General features: G+C 51.4%; 4 protein-coding genes across 5 annotated transcripts; 2 read left to right on the top strand and 2 right to left on the bottom strand.

Moving 5' to 3' along the window:
- Positions 1 to 1,022: 1,022 nt before the first annotated feature.
- On the top strand, positions 1,023 to 7,458 carry LOC117642115. Its single transcript, XM_034379958.1, has 20 exons — positions 1,023 to 1,191; positions 1,688 to 1,791; positions 1,918 to 2,072; positions 2,174 to 2,304; positions 2,403 to 2,538; positions 2,632 to 2,856; positions 2,934 to 3,174; positions 3,287 to 3,489; positions 3,581 to 3,758; positions 3,852 to 4,052; positions 4,151 to 4,260; positions 4,348 to 4,494; positions 4,566 to 4,908; positions 4,993 to 5,081; positions 5,167 to 5,353; positions 5,486 to 5,728; positions 5,814 to 6,055; positions 6,142 to 6,290; positions 6,378 to 6,424; positions 6,779 to 7,458. The coding sequence occupies exons 1-19, from the start codon at positions 1,110 to 1,112 to the stop codon at positions 6,407 to 6,409; spliced, it is 3,198 nt and encodes a 1,065-aa protein (XP_034235849.1). The 5' UTR covers positions 1,023 to 1,109; the 3' UTR covers positions 6,410 to 6,424; positions 6,779 to 7,458.
- LOC117642118 (acid phosphatase type 7-like) lies at positions 6,434 to 9,356 on the bottom strand. The gene is made up of 10 exons (XM_034379960.1): positions 9,180 to 9,356; positions 8,986 to 9,094; positions 8,703 to 8,894; positions 8,408 to 8,619; positions 8,188 to 8,285; positions 7,942 to 8,119; positions 7,723 to 7,865; positions 7,480 to 7,651; positions 6,755 to 6,892; positions 6,434 to 6,672 (listed from the first exon to the last, which is right to left on the bottom strand). Exons 1-10 carry the CDS (start codon positions 9,216 to 9,218, stop codon positions 6,562 to 6,564), a joined length of 1,392 nt encoding a protein of 463 aa, XP_034235851.1. The 5' UTR covers positions 9,219 to 9,356; the 3' UTR covers positions 6,434 to 6,561.
- A 160-nt stretch (positions 9,357 to 9,516) lies between these two features.
- LOC117642117 (peroxisomal N(1)-acetyl-spermine/spermidine oxidase-like) lies at positions 9,517 to 12,570 on the top strand. Its single transcript, XM_034379959.1, has 8 exons — positions 9,517 to 9,926; positions 10,090 to 10,326; positions 10,406 to 10,714; positions 10,819 to 11,047; positions 11,136 to 11,403; positions 11,494 to 11,618; positions 11,707 to 11,862; positions 11,946 to 12,570. The coding sequence occupies exons 1-8, from the start codon at positions 9,865 to 9,867 to the stop codon at positions 12,177 to 12,179; spliced, it is 1,620 nt and encodes a 539-aa protein (XP_034235850.1). The 5' UTR covers positions 9,517 to 9,864; the 3' UTR covers positions 12,180 to 12,570.
- Positions 12,283 to 17,533, bottom strand: LOC117642119 (fatty acid-binding protein, muscle). 2 transcript variants are annotated; one of them, XM_034379961.1, is made up of 3 exons: positions 17,345 to 17,533; positions 12,681 to 12,964; positions 12,283 to 12,596 (listed from the first exon to the last, which is right to left on the bottom strand). In XM_034379961.1, the coding sequence occupies exons 1-3, from the start codon at positions 17,424 to 17,426 to the stop codon at positions 12,543 to 12,545; spliced, it is 420 nt and encodes a 139-aa protein (XP_034235852.1). In that variant the 5' UTR covers positions 17,427 to 17,533; the 3' UTR covers positions 12,283 to 12,542. The 2 variants fall into 2 exon arrangements, with proteins under 2 accessions (XP_034235852.1, XP_034235854.1); XM_034379963.1 differs by lacking the exon at positions 17,345 to 17,533 and adding an exon at positions 14,391 to 14,603.

The raw sequence follows: 17,533 nt of genomic DNA, 5'->3' as shown, positions 1-17,533 counted from the left end.
CCGTCCGTCGACGGCGCCGTAGTGCCGTGCCGCCGTCCACGCCGTCCCGGGCCTACGCCAAGGCGCCGAGGCGTAGTATAGTGGCCACAGCTTTGCCCCTTTGCCACAACGGTTGCGCCCAACGCCACCGGCCGGCACCTTGCCGGCACACAGCGCCACGAGAAAGGGAATTATGCAGGACCCTTCTCCAGTTACTCGCCTGGACTCCGGCCGATTCCGCTCCACGGTGTGGTCGCTCGGACTCTCTCGCTCTCACTCATGGGGCGTCCAGCAGAGGGGCGACAGAGGCAGAGGCGCCGAACTCTGTTTAGCCTCACAGCCCACTTGCGGCCCATTCGGTACTTGGCGACTGGGTATCCACACCATAAATAAAACGTGAATTCCCCCCCCCTCTTCCCTCTCCCTTTCAAGGCCCGGCCCTACTTCGCCCTCCGCACACGCGCCAACGCAGGGCTGATTTAGGTCATTTGCATAGACGCAACGCCGTACGCCTTATCCTTGAGCAAATGAGATACGGATCCGTGAGGATGCGGTAGGACTCGCAGTAGCTACACTATCTAGCAGGAAAAAAATTTTCTCGCGCGAATGTTGCGCAGAAGGTGTCTGCGCTCTTTCGAACAGACGGACAAAAAGGCATTTCTCGGCTCCCAACTCAGTGTTTCAGTTCCTCCGACTTCAGAGGATCGATGTGTTCAAAAAGCTGAACCGATGGTAGAGGATCCTTGCAACATCCTTCTCGCGTGGAGAATCAAACGGTCGTCGGAAACGTTTGAAACTTTGCGCAGGACCTCGCCGGCCGAGGTTGCCAACAGTCCGGATCCTCGAGGAAACAGTAAGTCGAGTTGCTTGGCTCGGTGTGACTCTTTCATTCCTGTTCAGACTGGTAGACATTTTCATTGATGCTCTAATAACCCTGCCCAGTAGAGCGATCCGCAGATGAGAAAACCGTAGCCCTCAAGTAGAAGCCTCACCCCCCCTCCCTTCCCTCTTTCTCCTCCTTCCCTCCCCCTTGCCCCTTCCCCTTCCCTACCCACCCCAATCATTCTGGCAGTGACGTGTGTATTGTCAGTGGGGCGGTTTGTTTACCGTTTGTGGTATGGGCAACAAACATGCTGCAGGAAATCCAGGATAACTTGCGCATTGCCGTGGAACAGGGGCGCACGGACATCATCCGCAGCGTGCTCGAAGCATGTAAGGTTTGCCGGCAGGTGGGCCTAGTGCCCTGTTGGTTCGGTCCTGTCGCCTGGGTTGAGGTTATGGCTTTCTGCATCTTCTCACAATGTTTTCTACCAAGTCGTGTCATGCCGCTTTAGTAATACATTTCGCGTTTATGTTGGAACATCATGTGCTTTAGCGTATCCTCTAACTTGCCATTTCGTCAATTTTTTGGTGGGAAAGGTTAGATCTCCTGTGGTCATTTATAGATTGAGCTGTTTTCTGATGTAAACAAACCAAATGCTGTTGCAACTTATTAGCTAGCCGTGTTAAAACTTCATTTTGAAAGCTTCTCAATTACGTTTTAATATCTGGTAGTTGTGTTGTCTATAAGGCTCTTCTGCCTTTTCTCCCTTTTTGCCAATGTATGCGACATGTCATTGCGACGATCTCCTGACAGTCTAGCTATCATAGTAACTTGTTTATTTTCTGGCAACATTGCAAGACTTAATTTGTATTCTTTTTATTTCAGGTGACTCCCAAATTGTGCCTGACGAACCTGGGTCGGTAACCAAAGAAAAAATTCTGAACTCTCCATGTTTAGAAGAAGGAACTTTCCTGCATTTGGCGACAAAGGTAGTACCCACTTATTGGGCTGATACTAAATATTTTTGATGATTTTAGCTCTTCTTTTTGCTATTTTAATTGTTAATATCTACAAAACTCTGTTCCAATTATTATTTATTTACTCTTTACTTCTAGCTTAACCATGGAGATGTAGTTCGCACATTACTTGCTTGTGGCTCTGACCCTCGTGTCCAGAACAAACTAGGTTTGAATGCAGTAGATGCAGCAACATCTCATCATTTACGTGAAATATATGTTGAAGAATTACTGCGTGCCACTGCTAGCTCAGAGTGGGTCTAAATTCTTGTTGTTAATTTATTTTGTTAGAATGCAATGTCCAAAAAATGTAAGCTCTCTTTTCTTACTTTGCTGTTTCAATAATTTTTTTTAGCTGTGAAAGAGTTTGTCAACTTTTGACTGCTGGAATATCAGTGAACTCATGGGACAGTGAAGAAAGTGGGAACACACCTTTGCATTGGGCTGCATGCTATGGAAACCGTGAAGTTATTTCTTGTTTAATTGGTTTGTTTTACACTTTTATTTTTTTCTGAGTTACTGCCTCTTGTTATTAGTATGAAAAAAGCACTTCCTACTTCTGACATTTGTTCCCTTGATTCCAGATAGAGGAGCAGATGTGAACAGTGTGAATACCCTTGGAGTCACACCTTTGCATGATGCTGTGGCCCGAGCGGATATTGATGTAATAGAGGAGCTGCTCCGATCTGGAGCTAACCCTTGCATTCGAGCAATTAAAGGGTATTGATAGGAGATTTTACTCAAGTGACCCCTCATTTGATGTCTTACAAAACCTGTGAGCTAAAATTTTAATAATTATTCTCTAATTTCTAGGAAGTTTGGAGGAAAATCAGCTTTTGAACTTGCAAGCCAGAAGCCTTCCCTAGAACTCATTCTTACAAAGCTGGCAGCATATGAGACTGTTCCCAAGTTCAATGCGAATGCCACTAGTACCACTGTTTCTGGCGATGGAAATCATTTTTCACACAACTCGGATCAAGTTCCTCATCTGAAGCACAACTTACCCACTTGCCACTCAAATCGGAAATCTTCTACCAGGTCTTTACAATCCTCTAATTTTTATAAATACTCTTTGGAAACGTCTATTTTTCTAACTTATTTGGTTCTATCTTTAGCAGTATGACTAGCCCTAAAAAGGACAGATTGAGGAGTGTATCATTGGAATCTTATGATGTTGTCAACCGAGGTAACGGATATGTTTCCAATGGTGGGGATGGAAACACCCAAAACACTCATCAGCCCCTTAATCATAGTCAGAGTGCAAACTATGCTCATGATGCTGTATCACCCAAAAGCTCTAGACGAAGTTTGTACTCATCACAGGCATCATTGGATTTAGCTCCTCGTATTGACCAGGTCATTGCGGTTTTCTCCATGGAAATAATTCAGCTTTTTCTACTAAAAAAAAAATTAATAATTTTTTTTTTGTATTATTATTATGATTTTAAATTTTGGCCTATGATTTCAGATGGTTGAAAGCTTGGTTCGTACCCACATTAACACACCTGTTGCTCCTATTGTAACGCAAGGTCCTCTGCATTTGCTATGGCCCCAACCTCAGCAAATTGTTGAGTTAGGGGGTGATACACTAGATGGAGACCCAGAGGAACCATTCTTACCGCAAAAGGAGCTTCACATTTCTGTTGTGCAAGGGAACATTTCTGTTCATAGGTAATATGCAAAACACTTTCTATAATCATTCGATTTGTAAATTTTCATGTTTCTTAAATTACATTATGTCTCTGACTCATTTAATCTACAGGATTCTGGATGTCTGGGACTTGAGTAGAACAGCTTTATTAGCTTTGGGGTACAATGTTAAAATTGGTGATATTCAGCCTGTGGCAGGCATGGAGACAGAGAGTCAAGTTGAGTGCACAGTTAATGAAGATCTTTTCAGTCAAAGAGATGCATATCAAATACACATCAGTTCCATCAAAGTATGTGCCAAAGCTATAAATATCTTTACTTTCTTCATGCACTTTTCTAAAACGTTGTTGTATTTAATGAGAATGTACTCTTTCTTTTTACAGGTCAAAATATCTGCGGCCAGTCTGGCAGGCTTGCATTATGCCCTTTGCACTTTTACCCAACTCTTACGACTGAGTGTTGCAGCAGCGGAACAAGAAGGCAGAAAGCCAAATCTACCTCCTGTCCTTATCCAAGATTATCCTACACAAAGACATCGTGCTGTTCTTTTAGACGTTTCTCCAAACGGCCGAGTACCAATTTTGGTTAGGCATTAGCTTATTGTAGAATTCATTATTCATCTCAAACAAGGACGTGACAAAAAATGGGCATTTGTTGTAATTGTTGTTTTGCATTGTTACAGGATTATTTGTTTCACCTTATTGATATTTGGTCTTCACTCAAAATATCCCATCTTCATCTTTACACAAGGCTTTTGCCTAGTCATGAGTGGCAATTATGTTATTCTAAAAGGTAGTTTGTAATTTATTTACAAAATTCCCTTATGTTGTTTCTGTGTTTCTGACTCCATCTAATTTTTTGATTCTTCATCTTCTTCAGTGAAATGGTGACAATAGATCGATACTGCCAGGACAGGTTCATAAGCCTGGTGCCTGTTTTAGATGTTGAGCCTCATGTTAACTGCAAGCTTCTAGCCAAAATGTGGCCGGCTTTTCAAGAAATTATTGCAAGTTTCCCCAACATAAGGTATGGTTTCAGTTCTTTAATGAATCGTTTTCTAAATGAGAAGGAAGCATTATTACTGGAAACATTTGCAGATATGTTCACGTGGGACCAAGACTGAGCAGTCTACTCTTGACACGTGATGATGATCCTGCTGCTCATCGCTGCCCTAATGATAGCACGGACGCTGCTCACCAGAGTGCTTCAATATCCGCAGACAATGATGACCTTGACAGGTCTCGGGGAGGAGAGAGTGACCGATTGAGTCTTGCTTTGGAACCTGAAGGTGGTCTGTTTGGAGTTCCTAGCTTTATGAGGGAGCTTTGGCACCGACTGGACCTTCCGCCAAACATTACTCTCATGTTGTGTGCTAATGGACTCCACAGTCGATTTTACAACATCCCCCCAAATGTCGTCCTCGTAGAATATGGATTTCAGGTTTGTCAACAAGTTTTCCTAGTTCCTCATGGGATGAACTTATGGCTGTTCCTCGTTTAGTTTACGGATTTGTTTTTATTTTAGGCTGATTATGATTTTGTCCAATGGACGCAAGATTTCCGCCAACAAGGCAATATGACCTGCCTGTGTCCTGGAACTGCCAGTTGGAACAGGTGAGGCAACTGAATATGTCATCATGGTGCCTAAGATACAGATGGTGGATTGCATCAAATAACATGGGAATATTTGTGCTTCCAGTTTAGCAGGCTGTCCTGAAGCCTCTATCTGTAATATTTACCGAGCTGTTCAGGCAGCTCAGAAGCAAGGATCTCTTGGAGTAATCATTGCACATTGGTCTGGTTCCTTTCATCTCACACCGCATCCCTTCAGTTTACCTGGTTTTGTCGTTGGTGCAGGCCTTGCTTGGAATGCTTCTACTCATTGGGTTCGTCATTATTTATAGCTTTAAATATCCATCTCAAATTATTTTTTTCAAAAAAATCCAAAAGTAACATTTTAACGTGCTACTAATTTTATAATTGAACTTAGTTATTCACAATTTATATGTTTATTGCAGGATTACTTGCATACTGCCTTACCTTCCTTGCTAGACACTCATGTGTTTCTGGACAGCGCTGGCATCCTAGGTGGAGTTGTCTTAGAATTAGGTTATGCAGAGACCTTGGTGCTGAGAGTTAGTCGAGGCCAAGACCGTGGTGATCCGCGCGATCTCCCACCTCAAGATGGGTCTGCACTGTACAAGCTGTTGACTGATCCTGACAGTGTTAATCTGGAAAGAACACCTGCTGATTTGTTTGCTGTAAGATATATTTGGTTTCTTTTCAAATGTGTTTTTAATTTCTTATGGTTTGGAAGTAACCTTTGCTGTGCTTTTGTTTATCTAGAGAGTTTCAAAGCACATAAAAAGATGTCAAACGAGTTTGTTTGCTGCAAAACCCCAGTGTCGATTTGCCGAGATGATTGTCCAAGAGTTGCAGCTGGCTGCAGATTTATTATTGACGTCATGTCGAATCGGACGATCCCTTGTCTCTGTTGGGACGAATCCAAACTCAAATATGGGCCTTTCTGTGATCAACTTAGGAATATCAAATCTCCCTCCAACATTCCGAACCGATATTGCAAACAAGTGAGTCTGGACTAAAGTAGTTTGTCATATCTTATCTTCTTGTTTATTTGAATAAGAATTAATTTTTTGAATAATTTCTTTTCTAGGCTGCTTGCTCATATTGAACAATACAAAGGGACTTGGCTCCAACGGCACCTCCCTGCTGGACTGCAGAGTTCTCTTCTTATCCTTACATCTGTGTTAAGAAGATTTGTTCCAGATGAATCATGCTCATCTGTGTGTAGTGACTCATCAGGTATTTAGATGATCTTAAATGCTGATTCTTTCAATACTGCATGATCCAAATCTAACTCTAGTCTAAACCTGAGGTCTTTCTTTACAGCTCCCTTTCCATCTGGCAGTGAACGTTTTTGATAACTGAAATCATTGGTAAGCAAAAACAAGTAGAAATATATTTATTTAAATTCGTTGTGTGAAAAAATAGATAGTGTGAAAAATACTGTTGATAAGTAGTGACTAGTGATATAGTGGCAGCGCTCTACTTGATGTGGACTTTGAGCATTCACCTACTCTAAAGAGACCTCTCTGAATTCTTTATCTCCATTGAACTGTTGATTTGAATTGAATGCTTCATGCTTGTCCTTAATTATCCAGATGAAGTCAATAACTTCTCCATCCTAGAAAAAAAAAGGAAAAGAATGAAAAAAGTTTTTATTTCAGTTTTTCAGTTAGCATCTTCATGTAGTACTGTGTGCTTACCTTATCATCTGATATTTGTTCCAGGTAAAGATGTGTTTCATTCCATGCTTTTACTTTGGTATATCCATAATCACTGTTCCGGAAAGCCGACCACTCGGGTTTGATTGGAATAAATGGATCGGTGCGCTCACTGCATCCCTGCACAAGCAAATGTTCCTTTGCTTAACAAAGTGGTATTGTATATCTGGCCAAGTTTCTGGCATAGATCTCAAATATTGAACTTATGTTGTACTGCAACATAGTTTTAACATGCAGAAAATCATCTTTTTCTTTTAAAAGTCTGAAATTTTAGGACTGATATGTTTTATTATTGAAAGGTTTGTTTGTGTAATGGTTTACTAAGCCAGTATTTCTTAAAAGCTGTTTTTTAAAATATTTTATTTTGATCAATTTGAAGTTTGACGCTAACTGATGTGATATTGTTAACTAGTTTTGCAGATGCCAACAAAGCTTCTGGAAAATCTGGTCTTGAAATTAAGTCATCTAGAATTTGTTTTAGACATTCCAGCTTGGGGCTAGATTAGATTTAGGACACCATGAGGAAAACATTATTATTATTATGTACTTGGAAACGCCTAGTGTATGACCCGTCCTTATATCTTTGTGAAGATAGAATTTATTTTTTAAGCTCTGTAGATTTATGATATTTTTTGGGAAGCTTTTTGTGAATAAATTCTGAGTAAATGATTTTTTGTCAGAATCTGTATTTTTAAGCAGTTACTTACAGCAGATCCTGTGGTGATATGAACAGTAGCTCCTGGGTTTTGATATGGTGCATTCAGGCTTCCATTATAGACTTTGTAATCATATACTGGCCACAAACGTTCATATGAATGTTCATGGGCCCAAATACTGAGATCAACACCATACTTATAAAACATGTCTTCGAGCCCAAACCTGGATTTAGAAGACATATTTAGATCAGGTTCTAAATATTTCAGTACCTTGTCTCATAAAAATGACAATACCATTTCAGAAAAGGTATCCCTTTCCGAACAAATGTTGAATGCTGCCTGCAGTCATCATAGTCATCATTGCTGCAGTACATTGGACGGTGTCCGTATGTGATTATCCAAGGACGTTGCTTTCTGTTTTCCAGTTTTGTAGCCTCCTGTAATATGCAATTTCAATTCCTTGGTCATATACAGAATTTCAATTTATGTTGCATCATGTGTAGGTCCACTAACTTTCAAATCCTCTTCAAGCCAATAAAACTGTTTCACTAGTTGTTTCATTCCATAGTTAAAATTATAATACACTTCAGTTGTCAATGCAATGAAGTGAATAGGGCCCATGTTAAAACTGTACCATAGTCCTTCAGTGTCCCCAGGCATACTGAATCTTGCCCGGTAGTTGCTGAAATTACTGAAAAGAAATCATGACATTATTAGTGTTAAAAGTGTTGCAAAACATTTGCAGGGGCCCAAACTTACTATGTCTGTTCATGATTGCCTGGACAAGTCATATAGGGCAGGTAGGCTGCTACAGACTGTATTTGTCGCATAAACTCATCCCCGACCCGAGCATTGTCCTAAAAATTAAAGTAGATCATTTTACAAAAATTTGATAAAACATGTCATTTTAAACTGTTAGCAAGCTGCAACTTAAATTTGAAAATGGAAATAAAATGAAGAAGTAAAATATATCACTCACAGAATCCATATCATATGCAAAATCTCCCACATGTATAATTGCATCATAAACATTCCTTTGAACTTCCTCTTGCAGCCTTGCTAATGATTGAGCATTCTCATTTCCCATGTCCCCATAAATGGCTAAATGAGGACTCCACTTTGATAAATCTTCTGGTGCTGTTGAGAACCAAAACACACCAGACCATCCCAGACTGCTTCCACAATGATATGCTGAAAGAATTTAAATAATTTAAAGTATGCGTCACAAATTTAACTGCTCCCTCAGTTCTCAATTTGCATGGAGATGGACTTACTATACTTTGCATCAGGAGAGAGATCACTGAGCTTAACTCTGTGAATGAACATAGATCTGCTCTCTGAACCTCCATCAGTGAACTTCTTAGTTTCACCCTGAGCCTTGAGTGCAAATCCTCCAATACCATACTCTACGACGGAATCACAATCACTGTATGTGGTCCAAGTAACAACCATTTCATAGACGTTTTCTAGAACAAAATTACATTATATTTGTGTTAAATATTAAATATCTAGCTATAAACTTCCGATGCCACACTCTTTAAAAATATCTGACACTACCTCCATATGATAAATGCACCTGCTCTGGTTGATAATACTCAATTGTAGAGGATGTGGCTAGAGGGCATACTGTACTTAAAGATACTAGGACTAGGCTTACTTTGACGAGCTGAGAAAAACAAGGAAATGTAAAAGAATTTGACAAGTTTTAATTGATAAGATGTAAATTCATAAACCGCGAAATTCGAAAATACCTGCTGAGCTGTCAACATTCCACCCGGGATCGATACCATGTCGACTTCGACTGCCAGTGGCAGACAATGCACTAGTTGTAGAGCACCAGGGAGTGTGCCGCTTTGTTTATTGTCTATCGCTATCGCATGACGCGAAAAGATCTTATCTCAAGAGCGAAAAAACCCTAGGAGCTTACGCTTGTTGTCTTCCTGCTGCGGGCGGAGCGCACCGCAGCTACTTTTACCTTTATTCGATCCGACTCCTCCTGAGCGAGGCTAGCTGGTGCCCAAGATGAGAACACCACAGGAACGTTGCGTAGCTTCGCTTGCCCGAACGTCGACATGGTGCAAACGATGGCCAGCAGCTCTGGCCAGCAACCATGTGGAGACACGGATCCATTTCGCACCATTTCAAAGTTTGATACGGTTTAGTGCCATCTTGGGAGCGCGCCATTGCCGTAGTGTGGCGTTGCGTTTCGGCGAGATTCGCATCTCTAGCACCAACTAGCCTCGCGAGGGTGAAATAATCGATCGCGGCAGCGGCAGTCCAAATGACGGCGAAGAGTGCCTTCCCTCGCCGCCTACGTCAAGTCTCTTGTCTCTTGTTATGGAACGTGGGCGAGAAAATGTCGGAAAACATGATGTTCATATCCTTCAGATATTTGCGAGTGTCACTTAGAAAGTAGAAAGGACCGTTGGCGTCGGCATGGTCGGCATGTTGGCGAGGGCGGCAGCCTCCACGGTCGTGTCACGCTGTCGACTTCTGCGGTATGCTCCCAGACCATTCGGAGGAATTCCCCCTCCATCATGCTGCGATGTATAATAATGACGGAATGTAGCATTGCTAACATTGCTAGTATGATCGTCAACGAAAGTTTCTGGCATAACCTCACTAATCGGGCCTATTTGAAACGCCTCGCCCCCGGTCCAGGACGTGCACGAGGAGGGCCTCAGGCGGCAGCAGCATGGTACCCGCGGGCGGCGGCGACTGCTGCCCTCGGCAGGACCCCGACAAGGACATGTGCCTGCTGGACCCGTGCGCCCTGGACCCAGACAGCCCGCAGCCCAGGGTGGTCGTCGTGGGGGCGGGCGTCGCAGGGCTGTCCGCCGCGCAACGCCTGGCCCAGTGCGGCCTCTGCAACGTGACCGTGCTCGAGGCCACGGACAGGTAGGCAGCTAGCTCGACGGCGAGGGAGGGACCAACGCGCGTGGCTTCGGGTACCGACGCCCTACTGCCTGCCTCGCAGGCCAGGTGGACGCGTGCACTCGTGCTGGCTGGGGGACTCGGTGGTGGAGCTCGGGGCCCAGTGGCTGTACGGCGGCTGCCCCAACAACTCGGTGTACTCGCTGGCGGCGAGGGAGGGCCTGCTGACGGCCGACTCGCACCAGGACCAAGATAAGCCGCCCTTGTTCTGCACGAGCGACGGCCGTGCCGTGGAGCCGTGCCTGGCCAGGGCCGCGCACCACACCTTTGCGCTCATCGAGTCGCAGGCGCGGTCGCTCTTCACCCTCAAGCTCACCAAGCCCACCGGAGCGCTGCTCACGTTCCTGCACAGGTACGTAAAAAAAATAAAAACGGAGCCACCGGCCGGCGGGGACTCGAACCCGCGTCTGAAGTGACTTCCACTCCAGCGCACGCTCCGCGCACCTCTTCACACAGGCGCATGCAGCAGGAGGTGCTACGGTACCCGGAGGAGTTACGCTACGACGTGTCCGCCGTCATGCACGGGCTGGCCAACGACCTGAGGTGCCGCGTCGGCGCCGACCTGGCCAGCGTCAGTGCCGACCACTTCGGCAGCGCCGTCAAGCTGGCCGGCGGCAGCGCCAGACTGCCCATGGGCTTCGTCGGCGTGCTCGCCCCCCTCCTCAGGGACCTCCCGGAGGAGACAGTGAGTCGCGCGTTCGATCCCGTCCACGGTAATTCCCTCCCAATGCCAATATTTCACTCGCTCGCCCGGTTCCGGTGCGGCCGGGCAGGTGCACTACTGCAAAGTGGTGGAGAAGATCCAGTGGGGGTCGGGCGTGGGGAAGGCTGGCGGCCGTGCGCGCGTGCGGACGCGGGACGGCGCGGAGCTGGAGGCGGACTACGTGGTGGTGACGGTGCCGCTGGGCGTGCTCAAGAGCACCGCCGAGTCGCTCTTCAGCCCCTCCCTGCCCACCGAGAGGCTGGACGCCATCCGCGACCTGGGCAACGGTGTCGTCAACAAGATCTTCCTCGAGTACGCGCACCCCTTCTGGCTGCCCGGTACGTCGTGGTCCTCGCCGTCCCCGCCCCCCGCTGCAGCGTGCCGCCATGGCCCGGAGGACTCTACGAGCGTGACGGTGGCGGTTGCAGGTCGCGGGTCCGGGGCGCTGAAGCTCGCCTGGACGCCCGACGAGCTGCTGGCGCGGGCCTCCTGGACCACGGGCATCGCTGCGCTCGAGGAGGTGCCCGGCAGCCGGGCCGTGCTGTGCGCCTGGGTTAGTCTCTCTGCGCCGTCGCCGGCCCGGCCGCATGCAGTCCAATGGCAGCCAAATAAATTGGGGCGAGATCGGTATTTGAACCCAGGTCGCGGGCGACGAGGCGCGCTGCATGGAGAACGAGTCCGACGACGCGGTGGCCGAGGCCGTGACGCGGGTACTGCGGCGCTTCACCGGCGACCCCTCCCTGCCGTACCCAGAGACCATCCTCCGTTCGCGGTGGACGAGCGACCCGTTCTTCCAGGTAGGGCGTTAGCGCGACCCCGCAGCCCCGCAGCCCCGCCCACGCAAGTGCAACCCAACCAACATGACGACCGCCTTCACCAGGGCTCCGTCAGCTACCTGGGCCTGGAGTCCAACGTCGGCCAGCAGTGCGACCTGAGCGCGCCGCTGCCGTCGCCGTGCGCGGAGACCCCCGAGCCCACACTGCTGTTCGCGGGGGAGGCCACGTGCCCCGGGCACTTCGCCACGGTGCACGGCGCGCGCCTCAGCGGCCTGCGCGAGGCGGAGAGGATCCTCGCCCTGACAAGGCGGCGGCACCGGCACCAGAGTGCAGGCTGAGAACCAGTTCTTTGCGACTAGGGGCATGCTCACCCAGTCAAGAAAGACGGCCAGTCAGTTTCGATTTACTGAAGATGCATGTTAGGATTGAGGAAAACTCAAGTTCTCAGTACATGGAATAGGTTTTATTTTAGGATGTTGGACATGCACAACGTAAAATTGTGCTGAAATAAATGAAGGTCAATAGACCAATAACACAAATTACAAATATACAAGAATTAAAGGGTTTCAAAATAGTATTACAGGCTTCCACATAAAACTCCACATTACACTTCAAGTAAAAAAAATTCCGATAAATATGATTAAAATAGAACATCCAGTCTCAAATTTTAGATGACGGCATTGACAGTTGGGGCTGCCGCCTTACTCCTGCAGCTTGTAGATACGGGTGCACACAATGCTGTCGACAGTCAAAGTCTGTAACGAGAGAGAAGTGTTAATACTGAGCGCAAAAACAGTATAAAGAATTACGTTAAATTTTGTAAAAACATTGAAACGTACCATCTTGATCTCATTGGGGGAGAACTCCCGGACGATCTTGGTGGCCTTGCCGCTGCCTTGGGGTTCCTGAGTCTCCACCAGGGTGTTGTCGCCCTCCAGGACGATGGTGGCCTTCACCTTGCGGCCGTCGGGGGTGTCCTGGTCGAAGGGCTCGTTCAGCTTGAACGAGATGACGGAGGTCTTGAAGGACGACGCGCTGGTCAGGGAGTACTGGTCACCGTCCACGGTCAGATGCACCACGGGGCTCACTGCGTTGCCCACCTGGCGAGTCACGAAGCTCACACCTGTCGCACACAAATGACAAAATTGTTAGCACCAGTTTCACAGCACAGCGTCCACGACAGCCATTTCTTCGAGGCCGGTAGCGTGGAAAAGGGGCATCTGCCTGGAAGTCACGGTCTACAGGGGCTTGGCGATAGGGCCGAGGGCGGCCGAGGGCCCCGCCATGCCGATAGGGGCCGGCTATAAAACGGAGTGGACAAACATGGGTACACTACCGCGGCGGGGCGTACCGTCGTACCGATCGGGCTGCGGGACGATAGCGCACGCCGAGGCGACCAAGGACGCGACCAAGGTCACGGCCAGGGTCAGGGGAGCCCCACTTTATCAAGGCGGTTCCGCCACGGCACTGGGGGGCTGGCACTCGTCGCGCTCCAGATACCGATCCCCATGGAAACCACTCCGCGCCACCGTCCGACGTGGCTCAAGTCGCGCCCCCCGCCAAGCCCAGCCCAGCCCACCACACACGGCCACAGGACCACCGCGCCGAGGTGCGAAGTCCGAGCACACCGTGGCCGCGGTGCCGCTCGGCGCCCGGTACAGGCCAACAAATACCAAGGAGTTGAACGGCCGCGCCTGGCTGCGCCTGGCTTGCACGGCTTCCGTCTTGGGCGTCAGACTACAGCCATGTTACGGCGACGAACACGAGAACACGCGGGCTGCAACCCGATGGATTCAGCGCTAGCAGCCACTCAGGCATGGACATGGAGGGGAGGGAGGGGATGGAGGCATCAAAATAAATCGCAGCGGCAGCAGCTGGAAGTCGCGGACGGCAACGAAACCAGACGCCGCGCCGACGAAGCTACTACGTCGCACACAACAAAACAACCGCGCCGCACCGCCGTGCAGTGCCATGCCATGGCCATGCCGTTCGCAGACCGGCCGGCCGGCAGTAACCCTTCCCCCTCCCCTCCATGCCGCAGCATCACCTGAGCAGCAGACGACGCGCTTCCCGCCAAGCACAGCCGAACGGCGCGGGGCGGCACGCCGAGCAGTACAAGGTCACCGTCGTTAAATAGGAACAGTGTCGGTACCATAAGCAACGCGGCGGTGCCCGCCGGTGCGCGACGCGCGTGCACGTGTCCGTCGACACTGCAAACTGACAGCTCCAGCAGGCCCAGCTGACCGCGGGTCCGCGGGGCCGCGTGGAGGGAAGGGGGAGGGCTAACCTCACGCCACCGCGGCGCGACGCGGCACGGCGCCGAGCCGGCGATCGATACAAGCTCCATGCGTCTGTCACAACCAGACGGCCACCAGCATCGCCTCCGCTTTGCTCACAACGCCACTCCCAGCCGCGACAAACGGAAAAGTGCACACAGGCACACCTGTGGGGCGAGCCGGCACGCGGACGGCAAACAACGCCACCGCCGAGCACGAGTCGCCGCTGTCGGCGCGCAACGCGTCAAATGGGCAACCGGACCGCCCACTCACCGAGAGCCTTCATGTAGTCGTCGAACTTCTCGCTGCTGGACAGCTTGTACTTCTTGTCGGCGAAGTCGGAGAGACCCATGATGGAGGAGAAGTGGTTCGGGTAACGAGCGGGCCGGTGGGCGAAGGAGAGGGCCTCGAGGTGCCGGGAGGTGAGCGCGCAAGACTTCGACGCCGACGAATGACTGGAATGAATCCGCCGGCTGCCGGTCGCCCGCCGCTTCGCCGGCACGGGTTGCTTCGAGTCGAGGGGAGCGGCAGGGAGGAGAGGGGAAGCGGATCGGGCGCCACCCGAACGAAGCCGAAGGAAGCCGAAGGCGGCCGAAGGTGCTGAAGGTGGCCCGCGCCCGCAGTGGGCGAGCGCGGAGCGCGCCACCGTCGCGACGCGGCGCGGCAGAGACCCGTCTCCGGTCCGTAGTCAAAAGGGCGCCGCGCTTTGAACCCTTTCGCCCCGCCAGCCTTTGACCCCGCGAGGCGAGGGCGTGGCGGAGAGCGGCGGGGCGGGGTGCCCGCAGGCCTGCAGGGTGACGGGGCGCGACGCGGGGGCGTCGGGGGCGGCAAGGTGGCCTTTCGGCAACGCTTATCGTCGGGGCCGGCGGCGGGCGGGCGTGTCTCTGTCTACGTGAGCGGACATCGGACTTGGACCCGGGAGGGAACGGGTCCACGCGGCCACGCCCGGCCACGCCCCTGTCGGCCCCTGCACTGCACCGCTCAACGCGCGCAACAAATCGCCATCGTGACTCATGCCTTGCTCGCCCTTTTCGGGGACGGCGGCTGTCGCGGCTGTCGCCAGGCCGCGGCAGGGAAGTTGACGTAGGACGGACGGACGAGCACGCTGAGCACGCCACCGGCCCGCCGTCCAGCGCCCTCCAAAATAATTCAATCTGTTCGGCGGGGCGGCGGAGGGGTCAAGCTATTTTGAGTCAAGTGTAGTAAACGAACTGGAAAGACCTGGAGACGGGTCGGGTCGGGGCGGCCCCTCCCTCCTGCCCCCTCCCTCCCCTCCCCCACGGCCACTAGGCCACTCAATTATGGGGGCGGCGGTCCTGGGAGTGTCCTGGACGTCCTGGACATGACGCGGCGCGGCGGGGCCATGGCGGGGCCTGCGGGGCCTGCGGGCGGCTGGTGGTTGGGGGCGGTGGGGCGGACTCATGCAGGCTAGATTTACGACCTTTGCTTGTCGTGTTTTACAGTGACACTGACACCCCGAGGTGTGATTTAATTCGATCAGTGGAACCGATATACCAAGTTCACAGCCCGCGCCACCGGGGGTGCGTACGGTAGCGCTAGGCTGCCCGCCGACGTCTGTACCGTACCGCGCACGGCCGCCTTGCCGGTCAGGCAAGCCAACCAACACCTCGAACCGGTGGTGCTAAAGGTCGACCTCGCCGAGAGACTACGCGCGCAGCCAGCGCAGCGCACAGAGACAGGCAAAATGCCAAAATGGGAAGAAACCGATGACATCCTCTTCTCTTTATATTCTTTTTCATTGGTCTCGACACGTTATACGACGATCCACTTGCATGGCGCGGACGCGCAGCGCAGTCACGTCACGCCACGTCCCTCCCGGTGCAATTCAAGGAAGCCGGCGGGCAGGACGCGTCACGTCGTCGTCGTCGTCGCCGGCCTCCCACGAGGGACACCGACGGACACATTGGCCAATTATCGGTCATAAAATGGACTGCTAATTCAATGATCCCCTCGCCCGACTGCCTCGTCCGCCGTCGCGGCCGTCTTGGGGGAGAGGGGGTGAGCGGCGGCCAGCGTGGGGGCGAGGTGGAATGATTGAAAACGGTGGAGCGGCAGAGCCCGAGGGCGGAGCGGCGCACAGTGGGCCAGAAGACCGGCGCAGGCGGCCAAAACTCTAGACGCGTTTTGAGCTCCACAGTCGCTAAATGGGACTCGAACCGAACGTGTGACCCCACCAATGGATTGCTCTCCGAACGAGGAATCCATTGGTGGGGTCACACGTTCGGTTCGAGTCCCAGTTAGCGACTCTGGAGCTCAAAACGCGTCTAGAGTTGTGGCCGCCTGCGCCGGTCTTCTGGCCCACTGTGCGGTGGAGCAGTGGAGCAGCGCTGCACCAAGCGCAAGCACTTCAGGAGTTGCGGGGCAATATGGGGACCCCTTCAGGTGCGTTCGATAAGAGCTGAGGCCGGTCGCGCCACCGACCCTTGACTTATTTTTGCGCCGTTTGGCATGGCGAAGAAACGGACCGCTCTACAGGTGTTTTAGTCACGACGACACTTACCCGGGGCAACCTTTGACCCTCGTGACGCGCGCCGTGTCGGCGCTGTGGTCCCCAAGGCCGAGTGGCAGGCGGTGTAGTTCCGTACTGCCCCGCTCCGACTGCTCCGACTCAATGAACCGCCGCGACCGAATGGACGAACGGGTGCGCTGAGATTCCGAATTCTGAATAGACGCACGGGCGCGCTTAGCTTAGCTCCGCGAAGTGGCGGGAGCAGGTTCGAAGTTCGAACTGGAGCTGAGCAGCTGAGGACTCCGACGGCCGTGGCCTTGACGCGGGCCACGCCGCCGCGTAGCGTTGCCGCGTCCTTCGGTCCACGGCGGACCATCTTGCTGGGCAAAGCAGTGGCCCGCGCACCCCGCAAAGGCCCAGGACCACGTCGCGGAGGACGTCGAGGACGACGAGGACGTCGAGGACCTTCGCACCCGGAGGCAATTACGAGGCCGTCATGCGGCACGACGGGCACGGCGCGGGCCGCGATGACACGCGCGGAAAATGACGGCGGCGCTACTGCTAATTGTCGCGTGCCTTGTCTATTTTCAGAGCAGCCGGGCCCCTCAAGTCCCTGCTGGAGGACCTCGTCGAGGACCTCGTCGAGGTCCGGGGCCATCCTGGGCCGGCTGACGGCTGGCCGAGCGGCTTCCTCGTGTTGCCCAGCAACGCGTTTTCCTTCCATTTGCCGAAATTTCTCACCTGGCCGCGAACTTACCCAGAGCCTTCATGAAGTCGTCGAAGTTCTCGCTCGAGTCGAGCTTGTACTTCTTGCCGGCGATCGCCTTCAGGGTGGCCATGTTGCTGGTGGTGCTTTGCTTGCTGTCCTGACGAGTCACTGCTGAGCACTGCGCGTCGCGTCGCCTCCACTCGATTCGGCGGCCAAACAGTCGAATGCCCCGCTGTC

This window comes from Thrips palmi, unplaced genomic scaffold (assembly GCF_012932325.1).
Source record: "Thrips palmi isolate BJ-2018 unplaced genomic scaffold, TpBJ-2018v1 HiC_scaffold_16, whole genome shotgun sequence".
NCBI classification, from domain to species: domain Eukaryota; kingdom Metazoa; phylum Arthropoda; class Insecta; order Thysanoptera; family Thripidae; genus Thrips; species Thrips palmi.
This window is presented reverse-complemented; position numbering and strand designations above follow the sequence as displayed.

What these genes read in the sequence shown, in the direction of transcription:
- LOC117642117 (XM_034379959.1), top strand. Translation starts at nt 9,865, where the DNA reads ATGGTCGGCATGTTGGCGAGGGCGGCAGCCTCCACGGTCGTGTCACGC. An exon ending in TCACGCTGTCGACTTCTGCG is followed by an intron (nt 9,927 to 10,089) that starts GTATGCTCCCAG and finishes CCCCCGGTCCAG; the next exon opens with GACGTGCACGAGGAGGGCCT. An exon ending in CGAGCGACCCGTTCTTCCAG is followed by an intron (nt 11,863 to 11,945) that starts GTAGGGCGTTAG and finishes CGCCTTCACCAG; the next exon opens with GGCTCCGTCAGCTACCTGGG.
- LOC117642118 (XM_034379960.1), bottom strand. Translation starts at nt 9,218, where the DNA reads ATGGTATCGATCCCGGGTGGAATGTTGACAGCTCAGCAG. An exon ending in GGCAATCATGAACAGACATA is followed by an intron (nt 8,120 to 8,187) that starts GTAAGTTTGGGC and finishes ATTTCTTTTCAG; the next exon opens with TAATTTCAGCAACTACCGGG. An exon ending in AACAAATATCAGATGATAAG is followed by an intron (nt 6,673 to 6,754) that starts GTAAGCACACAG and finishes TTTTTTTTCTAG; the next exon opens with GATGGAGAAGTTATTGACTT.
- LOC117642115 (XM_034379958.1), top strand. Translation starts at nt 1,110, where the DNA reads ATGCTGCAGGAAATCCAGGATAACTTGCGCATTGCCGTGGAACAGGGG. An exon ending in TCCTGCATTTGGCGACAAAG is followed by an intron (nt 1,792 to 1,917) that starts GTAGTACCCACT and finishes CTTTACTTCTAG; the next exon opens with CTTAACCATGGAGATGTAGT. An exon ending in CAATTATGTTATTCTAAAAG is followed by an intron (nt 4,261 to 4,347) that starts GTAGTTTGTAAT and finishes CATCTTCTTCAG; the next exon opens with TGAAATGGTGACAATAGATC.
- LOC117642119 (XM_034379961.1), bottom strand. Translation starts at nt 17,426, where the DNA reads ATGGCCACCCTGAAGGCGATCGCCGGCAAGAAGTACAAGCTCGACTCG. An exon ending in CGACTTCATGAAGGCTCTGG is followed by an intron (nt 12,965 to 17,344) that starts GTAAGTTCGCGG and finishes TGTGTGCGACAG; the next exon opens with GTGTGAGCTTCGTGACTCGC. An exon ending in CCCCCAATGAGATCAAGATG is followed by an intron (nt 12,597 to 12,680) that starts GTACGTTTCAAT and finishes CTCTCGTTACAG; the next exon opens with ACTTTGACTGTCGACAGCAT.